Genomic DNA, 20,244 nt, shown 5'->3' on the forward strand with positions numbered 1-20,244 from the left:
AAAACTTCATTCATAAGAGATTGGAATGTGGAAGGTGCATTAGTAAGGCCGAAAGGCATTACGACAAACTCATAATGTCCCTCATGTGTTCTGAAAGCCGTCTTCTCAATATCTCCCTCATGCATCCTGATTTGATGATAATCAGACTTTAAATCCAGCTTAGTAAAAATGGTTACTCCTCCTATCTCATCCAAAAGTTCCTCTATGATAGGAATAGGAAATTTGTTTGGAATAGTGATCTTATTTAAAGCTCTGTAGTCCACACAAAATCGTCATCCTCCATCTTTCTTTCTGACCAATATGATTGGACTAGAGTAAGGGCTGATACTATGCCTGATGACTCCTACAACCAACATCTCTTGCACCAATCTTTCTATCTCGGACTTTTGATAATGAGGGTACTTATAAGGTCTCAAATTAGGAATTTCAGTCCCCTCCTTGAGGTGTATTGCATAGTCTTGTTTTCTCTGAGGGGGTAGGCCTTGAAGATCTGCAAATACTTCTGAGAATTCCGAGAGGAGGTTGTCAACTGCTTCTAGAACTTGAAGTGGTTGTTGTGATGAGCTGGTTTGCCCTATAAATTGCAAAATTAGTCCTTCGCCTTCCTTTTTGAACATTTGCATGAAAGCCCCAAATGTTAATTCTGATTTGGAAAGAGCTGGATCTCCAATGAGTCTATGCACATTCGGTCCTTGCTTTATAGTCAGTTCCAACTTGCCAAAATCAGCCTTAACTTCTCCTAAACTTGCCAACCAATCCATGCCTAACACCATGTCTACTCCCCGCAATTCAAACAAATAATAATCTTGGATGACTTCCATTTGTTGTAGCTTGATCAGTAAATTAGGGCATTTACCCATACACCTTACCTTATGTCCATCACCCACCTCCACTACATATGAAGGTGTGTCCAACACCTCCAACTTCATATTGTTTACTAAATCCGAGGCAATAAAATTGTGAGAAGCTCCACAATCGATCAATATGATTACTGTTCTATCTTTCAACAACAACCCTTTTATCTTCCAAGACTTAGTTGAAGTTAGTCCAGCCATGGAACAAAGTCATAATTGCAAAGAATTAAAATTTCCCACCAACGGTTCATCATTATTTTGTTCTTTTTCCTCTTCATCCTCCTCCAATATGATCATTCTAAATTACTTACTTTTACATCTATGCTCTCTAGTAGAAGGCTCATCACAACGGAAACACAACCCTTTCTCTCTCTTTTCCCTCATTTCAGCCCCAGTTAAGTGTTTGAACTCACCTCCCCTGCTTCGGTTACTGTCGGCAGCCTGCATATGACCTGAATTTGTGGGTCCACTTCCAACCGAAAAAGATTCAGCCTTCTTGTCCCAACCAGTTTTAGTTTCCACAGTCACCGATTTACTAGGAAAATTGTTTCTACCAAAATTCGAGGGTCTAGAATAATTGTTAGCAATAATTTTCTTTTGTAAAATTAGGTTCGTTTCCTCAATCATGATAGATTTTTGGATTACCTCCAAGAGTGTATGATGCTCATGCAACTTAACTTCCGCTTTGATCTCTTCCTTAAGGCCATTCAAGAAAATTCCCCTTACAAATTCTTGATCAATTTCCCCTTACAAATTCTTGATCAATTTCCCTCAAGGCTCCCATAAATTTCTCGAATTCTTCCACATACTCTTCCACCGTGCCTAATTGTTTCAAAGCCAAGAGTTGCTCGAAGGGATTTTGCACCATAGAAGGTTGAAATCTTCTAACCACCGCCAATTTGAACCCTTCCCATGTAGGATTTGGAGTGCATCGGCTCCACCATTGGTACCAAGTAAGAGCCTTTCCCTCGAGTGCCGCCAATGTTGCTTGCATCCTTTCTATCTTCGTCACCTCTTTTAGTAAAAAATACCTCTCAAGCCTTTGACTCCATCCAAAAGCATCATCTCCCGAGAAAATTGGAATTTCCAACTTTCGCCACTTTTCTCTGCCTCGCTGTTCATCATTTTCACTTTCTCCTCCTATTCCATATTCCACTGCCTTCATCATGCCAATTAGGAATTATATTTCTCTCGGTTAGTGCAACCAATGCTTCCTCTAAACGCTTCGTCCTGGCCTCATACAGTTCCAGACGAGTCCTCTGTTCTTCCCTTTCCCGTCGCAACTCCTCTCATTCTTGAATCCAGTCATCCGAATTTCTGGCCATGCTTCTCGTCAATACCATGCGCATAAAACAGAATTGCAGCGTGTTCTTAGGGCACCAGATCGGTGCTCTGATACCAGTGTTAGAACTAGTATTATTTCAGAATTTGTAAGTAGATAAACAGTATAGAAATTCCCAACAAGGAATCAGATTGATTCTAGGTTGGCAATGTTTTATTAAATGCAGAAAGTATTACAAGAAATACAAAAAAGTACTATACTGATTTCCCTCCCAAACCAGTTGAAACCAAAACTAAACTCCCCATGAGTCAGTTATTCCTATTCTTATTATTTTCCCCCTTCACAAGAGATGTGTAAACCTCTATTTATTCATTCTAAACTACTGTCCTAATAACTCCTAATTAGTTATTTTTCTTTCTCCTAGAATACACATGCTTAATAATAGGCTTAGGCACACTAAGGAGTGTACTCCTATCACTAATAATATTCAAAAAATCACAACCCTACTGTTTATTATTGCAAATAAAAGAATAAATTATTTATCATATCTAAGTTAAGTTCATATCATGGAATTCTATAAATTAAGAGGCAATAGTATAAGTTTTAGGATTTTCAGTTTAGGGTTTGGAAAGTGATTTTAGCATTGCAGCTATTGAAAAAGAAATTGAACACACTCGGGCATAGAATAGAGCTATGAAGGATTTTACAACTTAAGATTTATGTGGTGTTGAAAGAGGTGGATGGTAGGTATGACACCATATATTAGAGAAAAGAAGAGTTCATCCTTGATCTATTTCAGAAATAGAAAAGATATGAAATGTAGACTAATATGATATATATGGAAATCTTGAGCAATGAAAATCTTAACAAAAAATAACATAGCAAGAAGTTTGAAATAACAAACTAAGAATATAAGAAAAACCAGAAGCATATACTGTTGTCATGGCCCAATTTCCCCCACACGAGAAAGCTTCTCAATTATCCAACTGTTGAGATTGAAGAATTAGTTGTTTTGAACCTTCTATCCAAATCGAAATGTCTCAATCCAACCGTGAAGGAAGATTCAATAACAAATATAACATAATTGTCCAAAGTTCCAACGGGATTGATTTCTCTTCACTTCTTTCTCACTTTTCTCTTGTCTCTCTTGTTAAACTGAACGCCCTCTCCCTTCCTAATTTGACCCCAGTGGATTTTCATTTATCTATTTTGTATCATCCTGTATAACCATTGTTAGAAAGAAAAATGAATAAAATATCAAGTCATTAAATAATCTAATACCTAATGCACTTAAAACTCCGCTAAATTCTCATGATGACCAAAAGGTAGGTTCAATTCCTGGGAGTGATATTTGTTAAGAGGGACGATCATACATCTCAAAAGAGATTAGTTCCTTACCCAAAAAAAGGATGAGGAAATACTCTTAGTAGTACCAAAAAAATGCACATTTAGCAAGATCATCTTAGGAGCCTTCTCCACGCATTTTTAATTCCAGACTATGTAAATCAGTAAAAGCCAAAATTTAGACAGAAAAAACACATCACTACATGCTTACACAAATACCTGAATGGAATTTAATGAACAGAAAGGTAACTTTCAATCAATGCTACATTTCCCAAATTTTTTTAGTGAATAAGTTGGGCAAAGTGTATCTTATATAACTACCTACTTAAAGATTTTCATTATGTTTAACTAAATTATGCAAAAAAACAATAGGAGATCATTAAATTATATACTACTACAATTACAGCAGCAACTTTTATTTGCTTTTCAAAATTGATTGACCCAAACAAAATGAATCAGACCCCTATATCTTATATTATTGTCACAATTCCTTCTTTTCTAGATAAATTACTGTCCTAAATTTTAGGCCCGTGTACTCCAACAGAACCTGGTTATTCAGCAGCTTTATTCCCCTTGTACGCATTTACCAATTGTGTCTGTACATCATTAGAAACTGGTGAATGTTCCTTGTATTCCATTGTGAATTCACCTTTTCCCTGCAGTTATTTAAGAACCAACACCAAATAATGACCAAGTATTAGTATGCTCCTTATTATAGGACACCACATTACATTTTCTATGCAGTATTTATTATCATTTTTCTCATTTGCATCTATTAAAAGCTTTGACTATCTCATTTTTTTTCAATAAGACTATTAATTAAGGAACAGTATTATATGAGAGTAAAATTGAAATGTTATAATTTTCTTTAAAAAAATCAAGAAAAATAATCACTTTTATTGGTATGTACAACTTAGTTAAAAGTGTCTTATTAGAGAAGTTGTATAAGTTAAAATCTCTGACAATTCTAATCTATATATATATATATATCTTGGCTGACGTAATATTCACCTGTGTCATTGAACGAAGAGCTGTAGAGTACCCAAACATATTGTTAAGAGGGACCTGAAATAATTTATAACAGCAAACCATTCAGCAAGGACAAATAAGCAAACAACTTTTCTGAAAGTCCACAAACTACAATAATTTTTAAAAAAATGCATAGGAGCAGGGTTTAAATTTCAGTCCACAACCACAATTGAGACAGCAAATACACAATTACGATAAACTTAACATAAATGCAACCCTGAGTAAAACATTGTATGCGGGATAAAACCCAAATGAAACAAGCAATAAGCAAATGAACAATATGCAGGAAAATTCCAGTTTTCCGAAATGCCAATAACATTTTTACACCATCATGAATTTCACAAACAGATTATGAGGCCTGATCATCCATTATTGCAACCAAACCTTGGAGCATGCTTCCAGAAGTAGTTTATTGGAATAATATGAAATCAAGTGTAGAAGCTTGCACATACAAAATCAAAAGGCCGTGGTTGTTGAGACATGTGTCAAAAAAATAATGTTGGTTTTTTTTTGTTTTTGCAGGACAACCAGAAATCAAGAACTTAAAGTGGCATTTTCCTATATCAGCTCCTTCAGCGCCCTAAGCCCTTAAGATGAATCTGGATGCCCCAATGCAAACCCAAACATGCTACTATTACTATTTAACACTACAGTATACTTGTATGCCTTCTAGATGATAAAATGGAAACAAATTTATACTACCCTAGGCCTGGTTTTCTATGTCAAACAAATAATCCTAAGTAATGCATACAAAGGATAGCCTAAATAGCTAGTAGAAAAAGAAATAAGAACCAACCTAGAGTCCATTTACCTTTTATACCATCAAATCAAAATTTTACACAATTTCAAGCTCAACAATGGAGACTATGAATTTTGAATAGTTAAAATACAGTTTCTAGATGCTTACATGGGCAGTAATGACAGAATCATCTCCTTCCTGGTCATTTCCAACAATAATACCTTTTCTCCTGTTCATGAGTGATAAAGGTATTTTAGAAATTTCTGAAAACTTAGTACAATTATCTCCTTGAAATAAAAAACCCTCACTTGTTGATGTCACCAGCAACAGCTCCTTGAAATTCCGTTGGTACTTTTAGCTCAACAAGCATAACAGGTTCTAAAATAACTGGTCTGGAAGCTGTGTAGCACTGTTAAGATAATACCATACATTGTGAAGGAGGAGATCATAATTGTTGTGCAAAGGAAACGGTAGTTTATACCAATAGGACATGTGCAATTATGTTCCTAAAATAGATATCAGAAATGAAAGGGACCTGTCTAAAAGCATAGATAGAAGCCATCTTAAATGCAAGTTCACTGGAATCAACAGTATGGGCAGCACCATCTATCAAGACAACTCTGAGATTTTCAACTGGATGGCCAATTAAGGAACCGCTGTATAAAGAGGGGAATTAGGTTTGACATGAAATATAAAGTCAATCACATTCATGGCCAAATTGTATAATAAAAAAAAAGCTAGATTATTAGATTGATAGAGTACAATATTGAATATCATATTGATGAACAACAATAACGTCAACGATCCATATTAAGAGATTCAACAAAGTTTTATATTGGTTGCCCACTAACTAATACAACCTTCACCTTCTAACTGGGCTTAGGACCTAATATTTATAGAATCAAACATACATAGGCAGGTTTCTGATATTGATGAACAAAAAAAGTAAAATTAGAAGTTAGAACACAGAATGTACAATCAAGCAATGACAAAAATCTCACTCACGAGTTGGCAGCTTCTTTGAAACCTTTCTCAATTGCTGGGATAAAATTTGATGGAATAGCTTGCCCAACAAGAAGGTTTTCAAATTCAAACTTAGTTGTTGATCCTGCAGGAAGTGGTTCAATATACCTGCAATCATATAAAAATACGCTATGAAAAACAGAACAGGGTTGAGGAAGGAAGGAACATCACAATAGCCTCTACCATAGTAGTTAAAATAATTGAACAAAGTTATATTATGATCAATCGGGGTCAACCATATTAGCAAATTCAGAATGTAATTTTTTTAATGTATCCAAGGAAATATATTAGTTTACTCAAAATGGATATGTTTGCAATGGAAAATTGATGACGACACACTTATTGATGGACAGGAATTTTAAAAAATGCAAATTTACCAAAAGGTGTTAACTATGTACCCGACAGCACACATTAGAAAAACCCTTAATCTCATAAATGGACTGGTGCTGTTCTGCTTTAGTCTTATGAATTTTGATCTCGTGTACTTTGACGTTATCATTCTCTAGGAGACTAAAATCCATGCAAGTTTCATACTATTTCTTTAAGATTATTTTTCGTTAAGGCCTAGGACTCACCCTGTGGGCCTGGGAAGAGTCACCTATAGTGTCTCCATTTTCCTTTAATATTTAATGCTAATTTCAATTTTGTCCATTTAGACCCTAAAAAGTGCTGGGCAGTTTAAAATTCCCAGGGTGAAAATAATTCCTGCACTTTGAATACCAGTACCTTTTTTGTTTGTATTTGGGAAAGTTCGGAAAAATTTGAGCTTCAACTTTCAGATATTGGCATTGTATTCAATGGCGATTATTAAGATAAAGTTCATAACTTTTCCAATTCCTGACATCCAAACAGTAGATTTAATTTTCTGGGTAAGTTTGAATTAATTTTCTGGGTAAGTTTGAATTAATGCAATACTAGCAGGGTCCTCAGCATATAGAGTTCTTTTTTATTTCTTTTTTAATGAGATTTTAAAGTCCAATCTATTAATGTGACTCATGGATGGGTTGGATATTCAGTAACTTGACTTGTGGATGGGTTGGACAATATTGAAATAGATCCTGAATGGATTAATGGAATACTTTCTTCGGTCCTGCTAACAAATGCACTAAGAGCAACTTTAAGAGTTTAAGATTCAAGAAGCATAAACTTTGCATTGGAATTAAGTATAGCAACTTTAAGATGATAAGGATATTAGATAAACCCAATGCAAAGTTTCTACTTTTTGAATCCTTAAACAATGCCCTTAGGGACTTGTTAGGTTTGCATTTTACTTTTAAGTTTTAATCCATCCATTATAATCCAATCCAAAATTCATCCAATGCCACTCCTAAATGTAGCTAAGTTACGACATACAGTACTTACAAAATAAGTAGTAATCTATACTTACCCAATTACTCGACCATATTGACCTTGCCCTCCACTTTGCTTCTTATGTAAATAATCAAAATCAGCACGCTGGGTAACAGTTTCTCTGAAGTTTACACGGGGCTTTCCAACTGAAGCATCAACCTTAACAGGTAAAATATATAAGAATGAAACTCCATAAGATGAAAACATTCAGCCAGTATCAACAATAAATTGATAAAAAAATGTAGAGTGAAAAAATGAGTACCTTGTATTCTCTCCTAATGCGTTCAACATAGATATCTAAATGCAGTTCCCCCATTCCAGAAATGATCGTCTACCCACAAAAGTGTACTAATGTGAGGATAAGAACAATGACCTTGTCACCTAAATGAGAAAGCTAAACAGGATATAGAAGATAACCTGCCCGCTCTCTGGGTCCAAACCAACTCGGAAAGTAGGGTCCTCTTTTTGGAAGCGATTCAAAGCTTTTGAAAACTACAAGACACATACAAAACAAGTCAAACATGCGACATAACTTTCTTTCAAAGCCTAGAAAGGAGGACTTGGCGTGTTACACAAAAGAAACAACTTACTTGTCCTCCAGAATCTTTTGAGACTGGCTGTACAGCTAATGACATCACTGGCTCAGGAACATTCATAGAAGTCATTGTATATTTAACTGACCCATCAGTAAAAGTATCTCCTGATGACCAAGGAAAAATTAATTAGGCTAGTACACAATTAAATAAAACAAAAAATATAAGATGTAAGTATTGAACAGAGAGATTGCCACAAAAACATATCTCTGGCTTATCAACCACAGAAGGCACAAGGTTCAGTTGAAAATATAACACATGAAACACAAACAGACATAGAAGAAAAGTATAAAAAACCCTCTGGGAGGAACTTTTACAGGCAACTCAAGAAAGGTGGAGGTGCTTTTGTTGAAAAGAACAAAGACATGTTGGTGCCATGTCTGCCTGTCAAATGTGTTCAACAAAATCCTTGTACAACACAATGACAACTTGTGACTAACAAAAGTCTAATACGAATGTACACATGTCATTGACAAGCCCCTTTAGAATTTCAACAAAATTAGAGGTCGGTCAGTTTTGAACTTTTTGCAATTTTAATAATAAAAGAGAAAATAGGACGGATGCTTTTATCATGTAACGATTTCATTTCCCCGAACATCTTTATTCCATTTTTCCACCAATTAAGGGTCCGTTTGTGAGATGAGTTTCGGAGGTGAAGGAAGGGAAAAGGAAGCCTTTAGAGCCATGAAACACACTTGTGAGATGGTTTCCCTTTCCCTTCCTTCCCCTCCAAAACCCAACTCGTAAGCAACCCTAGAGTGCCCTACACTCCACAGTCCTAAGTCATGGATTGTTCAGTATGAATCTTTTTCCTTATACTTTAACTTAAAAATATAAGGTGTCTTAGTCCTACACTTTTTTAGAATTTGATGTTCCCCGGTATCAACAGTTTTTAATTTGATGTTCCCCAGATGCAAATCAGTTTTTTAAGCCCTCAAATGAAATGTATTCTTTAATTAAAATAAAGGGGAAATTAAAATGATCTCTTTTGAGGCTTGCCTTAATTATACTTTGCACATAAGATTTCAGAAATCACATCGACCCCCCTTGTGATTTATATTCTTATTGCACTTTCCCCCTAGATGTTAATGGTATCATCACATTTACACCCCTCACAGTATAAAACTAAAGGGAGCTTGGTGTGATAATGAAAACATGAGATGCGTCAAGAGTAATTTTCCCAAAAATATAATGTCCAGTTTAAAATAACTTAAACCACTAACAACAGATTCACAGAAAAATCCTGCTTACAAAAACAGAGCAATGTAGAATTCAGGAAATGCATAGACTTGAGCTAAGAGAAAAGTAGAACCTGATGCACAATCTACACCAAATACAGCAACTATTTGCCCAGCATGAGCATCTTGAATGTCCTGCAGACTTACAATAAAGTATCCCAGTTAGAAATTAAAAGGGGGTGGCCAAGAATAACTAAACATGCCAAAGTTCTCGAGAACAAATCTAGCAGAGCAATTACATTCTATTGGTTTAATCAACAACATAAAACATTCATATACATAGATGGGTTGGTATCTAAGCTAAGTCAATTTAGGATATCAGTGTGAATTCCGGTAATATAGCCTACAACCTCCTCAAATTACAATTTAGCTGTCCAAACAAGCCTTCTTTTTCCCAAGGCATTTTAATGGGAATATCCACTACACAAACTAGAGGGTGAGTTTGACGCAACAGTAAGGTTGTTGCTTAATAACCATGAGAGTCACGGGTTCTAATCCTGGAAATAGCCTCTCCGCTTGTGGAGGTAAGGCTGCGTAAATCTACCCTCCTCAAAACCCACTAAGTGGGAGCCTCGTGCACTGGGTCGCCCTTTTTATCCACTAAACAAACTGAGTCTATAAACTAACCTCCATCTCATCAGAATGCATCCGAACCAAACGAGGAACCTGAATTAAGAGAAGAAAGGTTTCAGCCACAAGTTCATTATACTGGCAAAAGGCAATGCATTAAAACAAAGACGTGGAAATGATCGTGTGAGCTCATTGCAATGCATTTTGTTTCAATTATGTTTACTGCTTCATTAAGCTAATAAAAGCTATAACTAGTACCAGTCTTTGATGAAGAACTGTTTTAAGAAAAAGTACAAACATGGAGAGACAAGATCTCATCTGACCACAAAATACAGGAGAAAAATCACCAATGTATGATTAAGTTAGATTCCTTTTCAGTAGATTAAGTTGCTTAAATAATCATTCGATGCCGTTAGTAAGACAGAAGCAAGTAAGAATTTGAATAGATGCACTTAAGTCTCAGCCTTGGAGATTTGAATCCATGGACTAGTTTCATAACCTGGGAGTAACTTGCTGTTGAAAAATCTAAAAAAACTATGCTTTTGCTATTTATTTTTCCCATGACAATTTAATTAAAACAGCAAAAAAAATTGTAGATTCGGAGTTCAAAAAATACCATAATAAAAGTTTGGATGGAGTCATATCTTTCTCAGAAGTTCTTAAATCCAGAAAAAACAACATAATTACATGCGAAAAAGGAAATTAGACCCACAAGGCAAAACAGTCATGTTCATAAGACTACTGTAATCAAACTAGAACAGTGAGGAGCCTTAAACTTACCTTGATCTTCTTGCCAGTGTTAACGTTAATAATAAAATCACCCTTCCGAATGACACCCTCATAGATTCTTCATCAGAAAAAAGAAGATCAATATATATAAAAAAGACCAAATAGACAGTTTGAAATAGGATTGACCACATCATAAGGTTAGGGTACCTTAGATATGTTAACTGACCAAACCGACCTTCCTCCAACTTGAAAGCCAATGCCACAAGTGGACCTTCGGGACTTCCAGGCAACTCAACCTAGACAAGTATAGACTATTAGAATAATCCAATAATATATTTATTTGATCGGAATTAAAAATAGCATAGCAATCATATTCATGATTTTGTGGAACTGTGCAATCTGTTGCTCTTCTGTGGTGCATATGGTCATAGAGAATTGCCGAGATTTTTCAAGTTGCTTTTGTGTCTTTAGAAATAGTGTGGAATAGAATAAGGCTGTTGGTTTCTCTGGTGATCAGCTCATGGTCCATTTAAGGGAGACATCATTTCTGATAATTGTTATTCTTTATTTTATATTTGCTGGTTCTTTAAAGTTTTCCTTTTTAGTATTTAGCTTGTGTAGGATATCTTATCCCCTGTATTTTAATTCTCTTTCAAAATGAATTTATATTTTATCCAATGAACTAAACATGGTTACTTGAAACACACTTATCATAATTTAATATGATTATAGTAATATACAATAGCAAGAACATAATAAACAAACATTATTGATAAGATAGGATGGTTGAATACAGATGAACTTTACAACGTATGACTAACACCAATCTGCAGGAAATAATGTGGTACCTTTACAACCCAGTCCAATATTTGAAAGGGAAAATACCAGATTTATCCACGAGAACAGACACAAGTCAAAACACATGACCAACACCAATCTGCAGAAAGGCTGTGCTACCTTTACAACCCAGTCCACCACAATTAATTTTGCTGATGGAGAATTGGAGATTCCCTTTTGGTAGTTGAATAAAGGAAAACTTCGATGGAGCCTCAAAAGGCAACCCGGGTAATGCAGGATGTGGAGGAACTGAGGGATGATAATGAGACGTGGATTAGAGGACATACTTATCACATTGGTACTTGTACAGCCTTCACAGACGAGCTTTGGGGTATCCCAAAGGAATGAAGTTCGCTTGGAAACTTGGTTACAGGCTGGTAGTATTTGAATTTGAAAGTGATTCAGCAAATATTATTGGTATCAAGTATCAACATGAACTTGGAACTTGGAAGGATATTTATGGCACCATGACTGTTTAAGACATCAATCCTGTCTTAGAGGAATAAGGATGGGAGTATCCAGATCATAAATATGTTTCGAGAGGATAGATGTGTTAGTAACATACCCCACTGGGCCAGCCTGTGTCTAATGTTTATATTTTCTAGTTTCTGAGTGACTGAGTAATGTTTTATTACATATAAAGTATAGAACACATATTCTAAGCAATTTTTGTCACTTTAGTAGTAAAACTTACTATTCATGATTCAAGAAATTGGCATTCAAATTCAAAGCTCAATTTGCCAATAGAGACAATATTAATAGCATCATACTATTGAAGAAAAACAAGGACAAAGTTTCTATGAATCAAGTACCTTCTCCTCATTCTTAGTTTGGTCAAGGGCAAAATTATTAACTTCAATTGGACAAGGCAAATAACTAAGTACACCATCCAGAAGTGGCTGCACTCCCTGTACCAGTAACAGCAGAAAATGACAAATATAAGAGAATTAAGTTAATGACACAAATACGAGATGAAGAATTGAGCATGCATGAAATATAGAATGTTCAAGTTCGGAAGTTCTCTGTTTTGCCATAAAGAGCCTTGTATTTAATTTTGGGCTGGGGCCTATGACGTTACCAGCACTGAATACAAAAAAAGTTTGTGGAGTAACCTGACATGTATAACTGCTCATGGATACACCACTAGTGACCACTGTGATACTTAGAATGATACAAATGGATTGAACTTCAAAAGTAAAGTCTTCTGAGACACATCATAATTTACATTAAAATCATAGCATTAGGTCAAAATTAAAGTAAAAGAGAGTACAATGTATCTTCCTGATGAAGGGGAGGAATAAAGTTCAAGCCCATACGGCATAGAATACACATGAGTATATGGTAATTCAGTGTTTACCTTATTTTTGAAAGCACTACCCATGAAAACTGGGATAAATTTCCGCGATATGGTGGCCCTTCTTACTGCTTCCTACACACAAAAAAACACAATATTTAAAAATAAACTTGGGAGGGGGACGAGGAGGAGGAAGTAACTACTGGTTTTCATATATCACTATATCAAAAAACCACATGCAGGTAACAGAGAATGTTGTACTACCACTGCATAAGAATCTGTTGATGACGTTGATTAACTACCAAAGGGCAATGCAAGGGACAAGCATAGAGTAAAACACGAATCGAGGAACATGGGAACTACATAGTTGGCTACACTGTTACAATAACTAGAGACGAAGGACATAGGAGTCAAACCCAGATAGCAGAATGATGTGGCCAAAAACAATAACTGATTTTAAGCACAGCTACTACACCAAAGATAGTGGATACAGGATACTATGTAAGCTTTTAAAAAAATTAAGGATTTGTGTATAAGGTATCTACACTTGCACCTGTGCAACATACTATACCAAATCAAGCTGACACATCTGTGCTTTATCTTTAATTGATAAACATCTAGAATAGTCAAATGTCAAGATTCTTGACACATTCAGAGAATAGGCTGAATAAACTAATTGTCCGAAGTAGAAAACATAGTGAAATGGCGAATATCATGTGAACTAACATACAAAACTCAGAAATAAAAACAAACTGTTACCCACACACCTCAAGATCAGTAGCTGATATGGGCTCATCATTAAGAAAAGCTTCAGCAAGTTTATCGTCAATCTCTGACACAGTTTCTATAAGTTCACGTCTCTTTTCTGACACTAAAGCTTCCATGTCTGCAGGAACTTCTTCAGCAACAATATTTTCACTACAATAAGCAACATTGAGTAATCAGAAGAATAATGCCAAGGAGACTTAATCATAGGAATAAATAATGCAGAATTTTTAGAAACAGACCCCATAGAACCATGAAAATAGTAGGCCTTTAAATGCACAAGATCAACAAGCCCTTTGAAATCATCTTCTAAGCCTATTGGAACTTGCATTGCAGCACTATGATGTCGAAGCTTAGATCTTGCCTGAAAAACAAGACAAAATGGTCTAAACTGAAAGCAACAATTTCATTTAAATAGTAATTAAATCTTATAGGCATCAAAATCACAAAAGTAAAACTTTATAGTCTGAACATTTTATGATGCAAAATATTGATTGAGTCAGGCTCTATATGTATAAAAATTAAGACAAACAGAGGTTTTGACATCTTGTTAAAGACCAGTTTATTATGAAAAATCAAGTTTGGAAGTTTTCAATTCAATTTTTTCACCAGCATGTTTGATAGACCACCAAACTTAAATTGAATAGTTTTATTGAAGAACGTAGAAATTATACAATCTACATCAATAAACTTGTTGTCCCAGAGATGTAAGTTCCTGCTACACACAGTACAGCAATGATTTTCTGTTCCAGAGACGCATGTCTCCTACAGAGAGTAATATGTCCAACCTTACAATAACAACACACACATCTCCTTTAGACACCACACCAGCAGCCCATATTTTTCATAGGCTAATAACTGCTATGTGGCAGTTATTACAAATACAACCAAATATATTTCAGACACAACATCATTTATATATATATATATATATATATATATATATGTCTGTAAAATAGGAGTCATGAAATTTTATGAGGTGTTTGAGATTTCAATGGTGTTTTTGTAGACTATAAGTACATAAGGATTACAGTTGAGTTTAAGTTGAACTGAAGTAAGTGGATTTTGAATTTTGATAGGATGAAGTATGTAAAATTGGAACCACGAAAAATAAGGTGCAATAGTTGGATTTAAGCTGAATTGAAGTGAGTGAACTTTTATGGCTATTGAATTTTAAAGTACTTGTAATGTATAACAAGAGTCAAGGAATTTTTTTGAGGTGTTCGAGGATTGAGTATTATTTATGAAGACTACGAGGTGTAATGATGGGCCTCTAATGGGTATTGATGGGCCTCTAATGGGTATTGATGGGCCATTCACTTATATGTGAATAGAATTAGAGGAATCAGTTGTAGGAAAGAGGGAAATATAACAGAGTGGAAAAGTGGCATAGGATGAGTGGGGGCAGAAAATGGTATATAGGAGGGGTGCAGAGAAGAGTAGTGGTACATCTGAATTTTGAGTGCTTTTACCTTGGGAAGGAATGCATCTGTTGAATGCTTTTGGTTTGGGAAGGACTGCATCTCTGTTGATACTTACTGTTCTTTTCTTTATTTTGTTGGTTTGCTGTTTTCGATTTTCCAGTGGTCTTTCATCTGTTTTGCAAGGAGCCAAGCTCCTTCATTCTTGCTTTAGTAGCATCAATATTTTTCAGTTCCTAACATAACAATTGAGTTCAAGTTGAACTGAAGAGAATATATTTTGAAGGAATCTTGTTAAATTACTTTGCAACAAGTTGGTGCACAGTTATACATACATTATACTTGTGGATCTTCCAATTTTTTATAAGAACTAAGGGTATTATTTTTGTTCCTTTTAACTAGTGAGTGGTTTAATAGGATAGTAATTTTGAATGTTGACTTGTGGGACTCCTGCAACCGAAATAAATTACTAAATAGGCAGCAACATATGGCATTGTGTTCTTATAATTTATTACTATTAGGCCAAGAAACTTGAGCAAACCCCCTAAAACGTCCTTGTGCTACTTGTCTCTTTTCAATTACCACATAGTTTCTGATCATGCTTACCTGAAATGGGAACAAAATACAATATAGTTTTATCATTTACTGAGAAAAAAATGTGTGATACCAACACAATTTCTCTCTTGAAGAAGTCATTCAGAAATGTTGAAATTTAGGTAAAGAATAATAAATTTTCTTGCTTGCATTTTTGACCGTAAAGTAGTAAATGATATATTCTTCAAGCCTTTTAGATAATGCTTTTTATTTGTCCTTACACATCTATTTATCTTTTCAATCCTGTAAAATTTGTCTCTGCAGATTAACATAATCGATACACCTGGTCATGTTGATTTCACCATTGAGGTTGAGAGGGCATTGCGTGTCCTTGATGGTGCTGTTCTTGTTCTTTGTAGTGTCGGTGGGGTGCAGAGTCAGTCCATTACTGTTGATCGGCAAATGAAAAGATACGAAGTTCCAAGACTTGCATTTATCAATAAACTTGATCGGATGGGAGCAGATCCATGGAAAGTTTTAAATCAGGTAAACTTTTGAGATAAATGGAGGTCATTATAGATATTAATAGTTTTATTGTCATTCGAACAGTTTTGTTTAGTTGAAGAAGAGAACTATATGGTAACCTTGATAGGAAGTTAGGAACCAAGTTAAATGTAAAGTTATCTATTGAAGTACTCTCTCTTGTTCATCGGTGTGGAGCTTTGAATAACACTCTCAGGCTGCACTGCTCCTCTTCTTTTCATGTCTCTTCTCGTTTAAACTTTAGGTTTTCATTTAACACACCATTTCACTCTCACTTGAACATTGCACTTTTGTTTTATCGCTGCCATGCCACTTTGCGGTTTGTGCCATATGGGCCGCCATTTTCCATCAAACGCTGATTGTACAGAAGTGATTGCCACGACAATTGTGACTTATATGTAGTTATATATTTAGGTGGGACTTATGTATTAGGGATATATTAGGAAATTGGAAGTGACTCAAGTGAGAAAATTATTATTGTGAGAAATGAGAACAATTACTATGGACCAGTAGATGTTTTTTGAATGATTGTGACCCATTAACTAACTTTTAATCTCAACCATCCATGTATGATTGTATAGCTCTTATTTATTGTTCACAATTTTTATATGAGAATTTGTTCTCACTTGAGTCATGCCCATATAATATATATATATATATATATATATATATATATATATATATATATATATATATATATATATATATATATATATATATATATATATATATATATATATATATATATATTATATGGGCATGACTCAAGTGAGAACAAATTCTCATATAAAAATTGTGAACAATAAATAAGAGCTATACAATCATACATGGATGGTTGAGATTAAAAGTTAGTTAATGGGTCACAATCATTCAAAAAACATCTACTGGTCCATAGTAATTGTTCTCATTTCTCACAATAATAATTTTCTCACTTGAGTCACTTCCAATTTCCTAATATATCCCTAATACATAAGTCCCACCTAAATATATAACTACATATAAGTCACAATTGTCGTGGCAATCACTTCTGTACAATCAGCGTTTGATGGAAAATGGCGGCCCATATGGCACAAACCGCAAAGTGGCATGGCAGCGATAAAACAAAAGTGCAATGTTCAAGTGAGAGTGAAATGGTGTGTTAAATGAAAACCTAAAGTTTAAACGAGAAGAGACATGAAAAGAAGAGGAGCAGTGCAGCCTGAGAGTGTTATTCAAAGCTCCACACCGATGAACAAGAGAGAGTACTTCAATAGATAACTTTACATTTAACTTGGTTCCTAACTTCCTATCAAGGTTACCATATAGTTCTCTTCTTCAACTAAACAAAACTGTTCGAATGACAATAAAACTATTAATATCTATAATGACCTCCATTTATCTCAAAAGTTTACCTGATTTAAAACTTTCCATGGATCTGCTCCCATCCGATCAAGTTTATTGATAAATGCAAGTCTTGGAACTTCGTATCTTTTCATTTGCCGATCAACAGTAATGGACTGACTCTGCACCCCACCGACACTACAAAGAACAAGAACAGCACCATCAAGGACACGCAATGCCCTCTCAACCTCAATGGTGAAATCAACATGACCAGGTGTATCGATTATGTTAATCTGCAGAGACAAATTTTACAGGATTGAAAAGATAAATAGATGTGTAAGGACAAATAAAAAGCATTATCTAAAAGGCTTGAAGAATATATCATTTACTACTTTACGGTCAAAAATGCAAGCAAGAAAATTTATTATTCTTTACCTAAATTTCAACATTTCTGAATGACTTCTTCAAGAGAGAAATTGTGTTGGTATCACACATTTTTTTCTCAGTAAATGATAAAACTATATTGTATTTTGTTCCCATTTCAGGTAAGCATGATCAGAAACTATGTGGTAATTGAAAAGAGACAAGTAGCACAAGGACGTTTTAGGGGGTTTGCTCAAGTTTCTTGGCCTAATAGTAATAAATTATAAGAACACAATGCCATATGTTGCTGCCTATTTAGTAATTTATTTCGGTTGCAGGAGTCCCACAAGTCAACATTCAAAATTACTATCCTATTAAACCACTCACTAGTTAAAAGGAACAAAAATAATACCCTTAGTTCTTATAAAAAATTGGAAGATCCACAAGTATAATGTATGTATAACTGTGCACCAACTTGTTGCAAAGTAATTTAACAAGATTCCTTCAAAATATATTCTCTTCAGTTCAACTTGAACTCAATTGTTATGTTAGGAACTGAAAAATATTGATGCTACTAAAGCAAGAATGAAGGAGCTTGGCTCCTTGCAAAACAGATGAAAGACCACTGGAAAATCGAAAACAGCAAACCAACAAAATAAAGAAAAGAACAGTAAGTATCAACAGAGATGCAGTCCTTCCCAAACCAAAAGCATTCAACAGATGCATTCCTTCCCAAGGTAAAAGCACTCAAAATTCAGATGTACCACTACTCTTCTCTGCACCCCTCCTATATACCATTTTCTGCCCCCACTCATCCTATGCCACTTTTCCACTCTGTTATATTTCCCTCTTTCCTACAACTGATTCCTCTAATTCTATTCACATATAAGTGAATGGCCCATCAATACCCATTAGAGGCCCATCAATACCCATTAGAGGCCCATCATTACACCTCGTAGTCTTCATAAATAATACTCAATCCTCGAACACCTCAAAAAAATTCCTTGACTCTTGTTATACATTACAAGTACTTTAAAATTCAATAGCCATAAAAGTTCACTCACTTCAATTCAGCTTAAATCCAACTATTGCACCTTATTTTTCGTGGTTCCAATTTTACATACTTCATCCTATCAAAATTCAAAATCCACTTACTTCAGTTCAACTTAAACTCAACTGTAATCCTTATGTACTTATAGTCTACAAAAACACCATTGAAATCTCAAACACCTCATAAAATTTCATGACTCCTATTTTACAGACATAAAAAAACTCACCATCAAATTATAATACTTCAATTCAACTTAGAATCCATTTGTTTAGGCTTAAAAAAGTAATTCAACAAAAGTGGCTTTGGCAAAAGTGTTTGTTTTAGAAAGTGAAAATTATAGCTTCTGATAGAACACCAAATTTCAGCATTTTTTAGCTGCTGATCTTTTTATGAAAACTCAACCTAACAAGTGAGCAAGTGTCAGAATTCATAACTGATTTTAATCAAAATAATCACTTCTTTTTAGGGAAATAAAAACTGAAACAAACTGGCCATTAAACGCAACTGTTAGACCTTATGGTCTTCAAAAACACTATTCAAGTCTCAAACACATCAATTTATGCCTCTTATTTCCAATTCTACATACATCAAAAACTCATTATCTCTAAAAATCACAAAATTCACTAACTTCAATATAATTGATATTACCTTATAATCTTTCCATGTGCAGAAAGTAGCAGCTGACTGAATAGTAATCCCTTTTTCCCTCTCCAAATCCATCGAATCCATCTTCGCGCCGACACCGTCTCTTCCCCTGACTTCATGAATCTCATGGATCCGACCAGTATAGTACAAAACCCTCTCCGTCAGAGTCGTCTTGCCGGAGTCAATATGAGCCGAGATTCCGATATTCCGCATTCGCGCCACAGACTCCTTCCACAATGGCTCCTTCGAGTCGCTATTGCGCGCGAGGTTGCTGCCGGCAGAGAAGTGGCGGAGGTGGAAGGTGGCGGCGAGGAGGGAGGAGGAAGGAGAGGCGGTAGTGGCGGTGGAGGAGGAGCGAATGGTGTAATAGAGGAGGCGCGGTGCGGAGGATTTGGAGAATCGAGACATGGTGAAGGTGGAAGGTGGTTTTTTGGTTGTGGGTTTTGATGGGATGAAGGCTAAAACCCTGAGAAAAGAGAAAGAAAATGGATTGAAACGGTTCAGGTAAAAATATAATGGGCTAGGTTCGGGTTTTTTTAATGCCTACCTATCAACATATGTTTCTTCCCTCATTCTACAGCACCTTAAGGACTCAGCCAAATCCTCATTAAAAAAATTTAGATTTCGATTTTTATGAGTAATATTTAGTGTTTAATTTTATATAAGTTATTTAAATTATGCTCAGTATCATAAAGTTATTGTAATATTTTGGTTGTGATG

General features: G+C 35.1%; 1 protein-coding gene across 1 annotated transcript; it reads right to left on the reverse strand.

The window, feature by feature from the left end:
- Positions 1-3,703: 3,703 nt before the first annotated feature.
- Positions 3,704-20,034, reverse strand: LOC109341130 (elongation factor G-2, mitochondrial-like). Its single transcript, XM_019578954.1, has 20 exons — positions 19,528-20,034; positions 17,537-17,758; positions 13,890-14,011; positions 13,650-13,800; positions 12,946-13,017; positions 12,401-12,496; positions 10,959-11,047; positions 10,803-10,869; positions 10,080-10,118; positions 9,527-9,587; positions 8,212-8,321; positions 8,039-8,113; positions 7,884-7,952; positions 7,659-7,780; positions 6,254-6,379; positions 5,784-5,904; positions 5,557-5,657; positions 5,417-5,477; positions 4,492-4,545; positions 3,704-4,136 (listed from the first exon to the last, which is right to left on the reverse strand). Exons 1-20 carry the CDS (start codon positions 19,930-19,932, stop codon positions 4,032-4,034), a joined length of 2,268 nt encoding a protein of 755 aa, XP_019434499.1. The 5' UTR covers positions 19,933-20,034; the 3' UTR covers positions 3,704-4,031.
- Between the last annotated feature and the right edge of the window lie 210 nt (positions 20,035-20,244).

This window comes from Lupinus angustifolius, unplaced genomic scaffold (assembly GCF_001865875.1).
Source record: "Lupinus angustifolius cultivar Tanjil unplaced genomic scaffold, LupAngTanjil_v1.0 Scaffold_371, whole genome shotgun sequence".
Lineage (NCBI taxonomy): Eukaryota > Viridiplantae > Streptophyta > Magnoliopsida > Fabales > Fabaceae > Lupinus > Lupinus angustifolius.

Excerpts from the sequence above, each read along its gene's own strand:
- LOC109341130 (XM_019578954.1), bottom strand. The coding sequence starts at position 19,932 with ATGTCTCGATTCTCCAAATCCTCCGCACCGCGCCTCCTCTATTACACC. Across the intron at positions 5,905-6,253 it reads TTCAAAGAAGCTGCCAACTC|CGGTTCCTTAATTGGCCATC; the intron begins GTGAGTGAGATT and ends CTCTTTATACAG. Across the intron at positions 5,478-5,556 it reads GTTGCTGGTGACATCAACAA|GAGAAAAGGTATTATTGTTG; the intron begins GTGAGGGTTTTT and ends ACTCATGAACAG.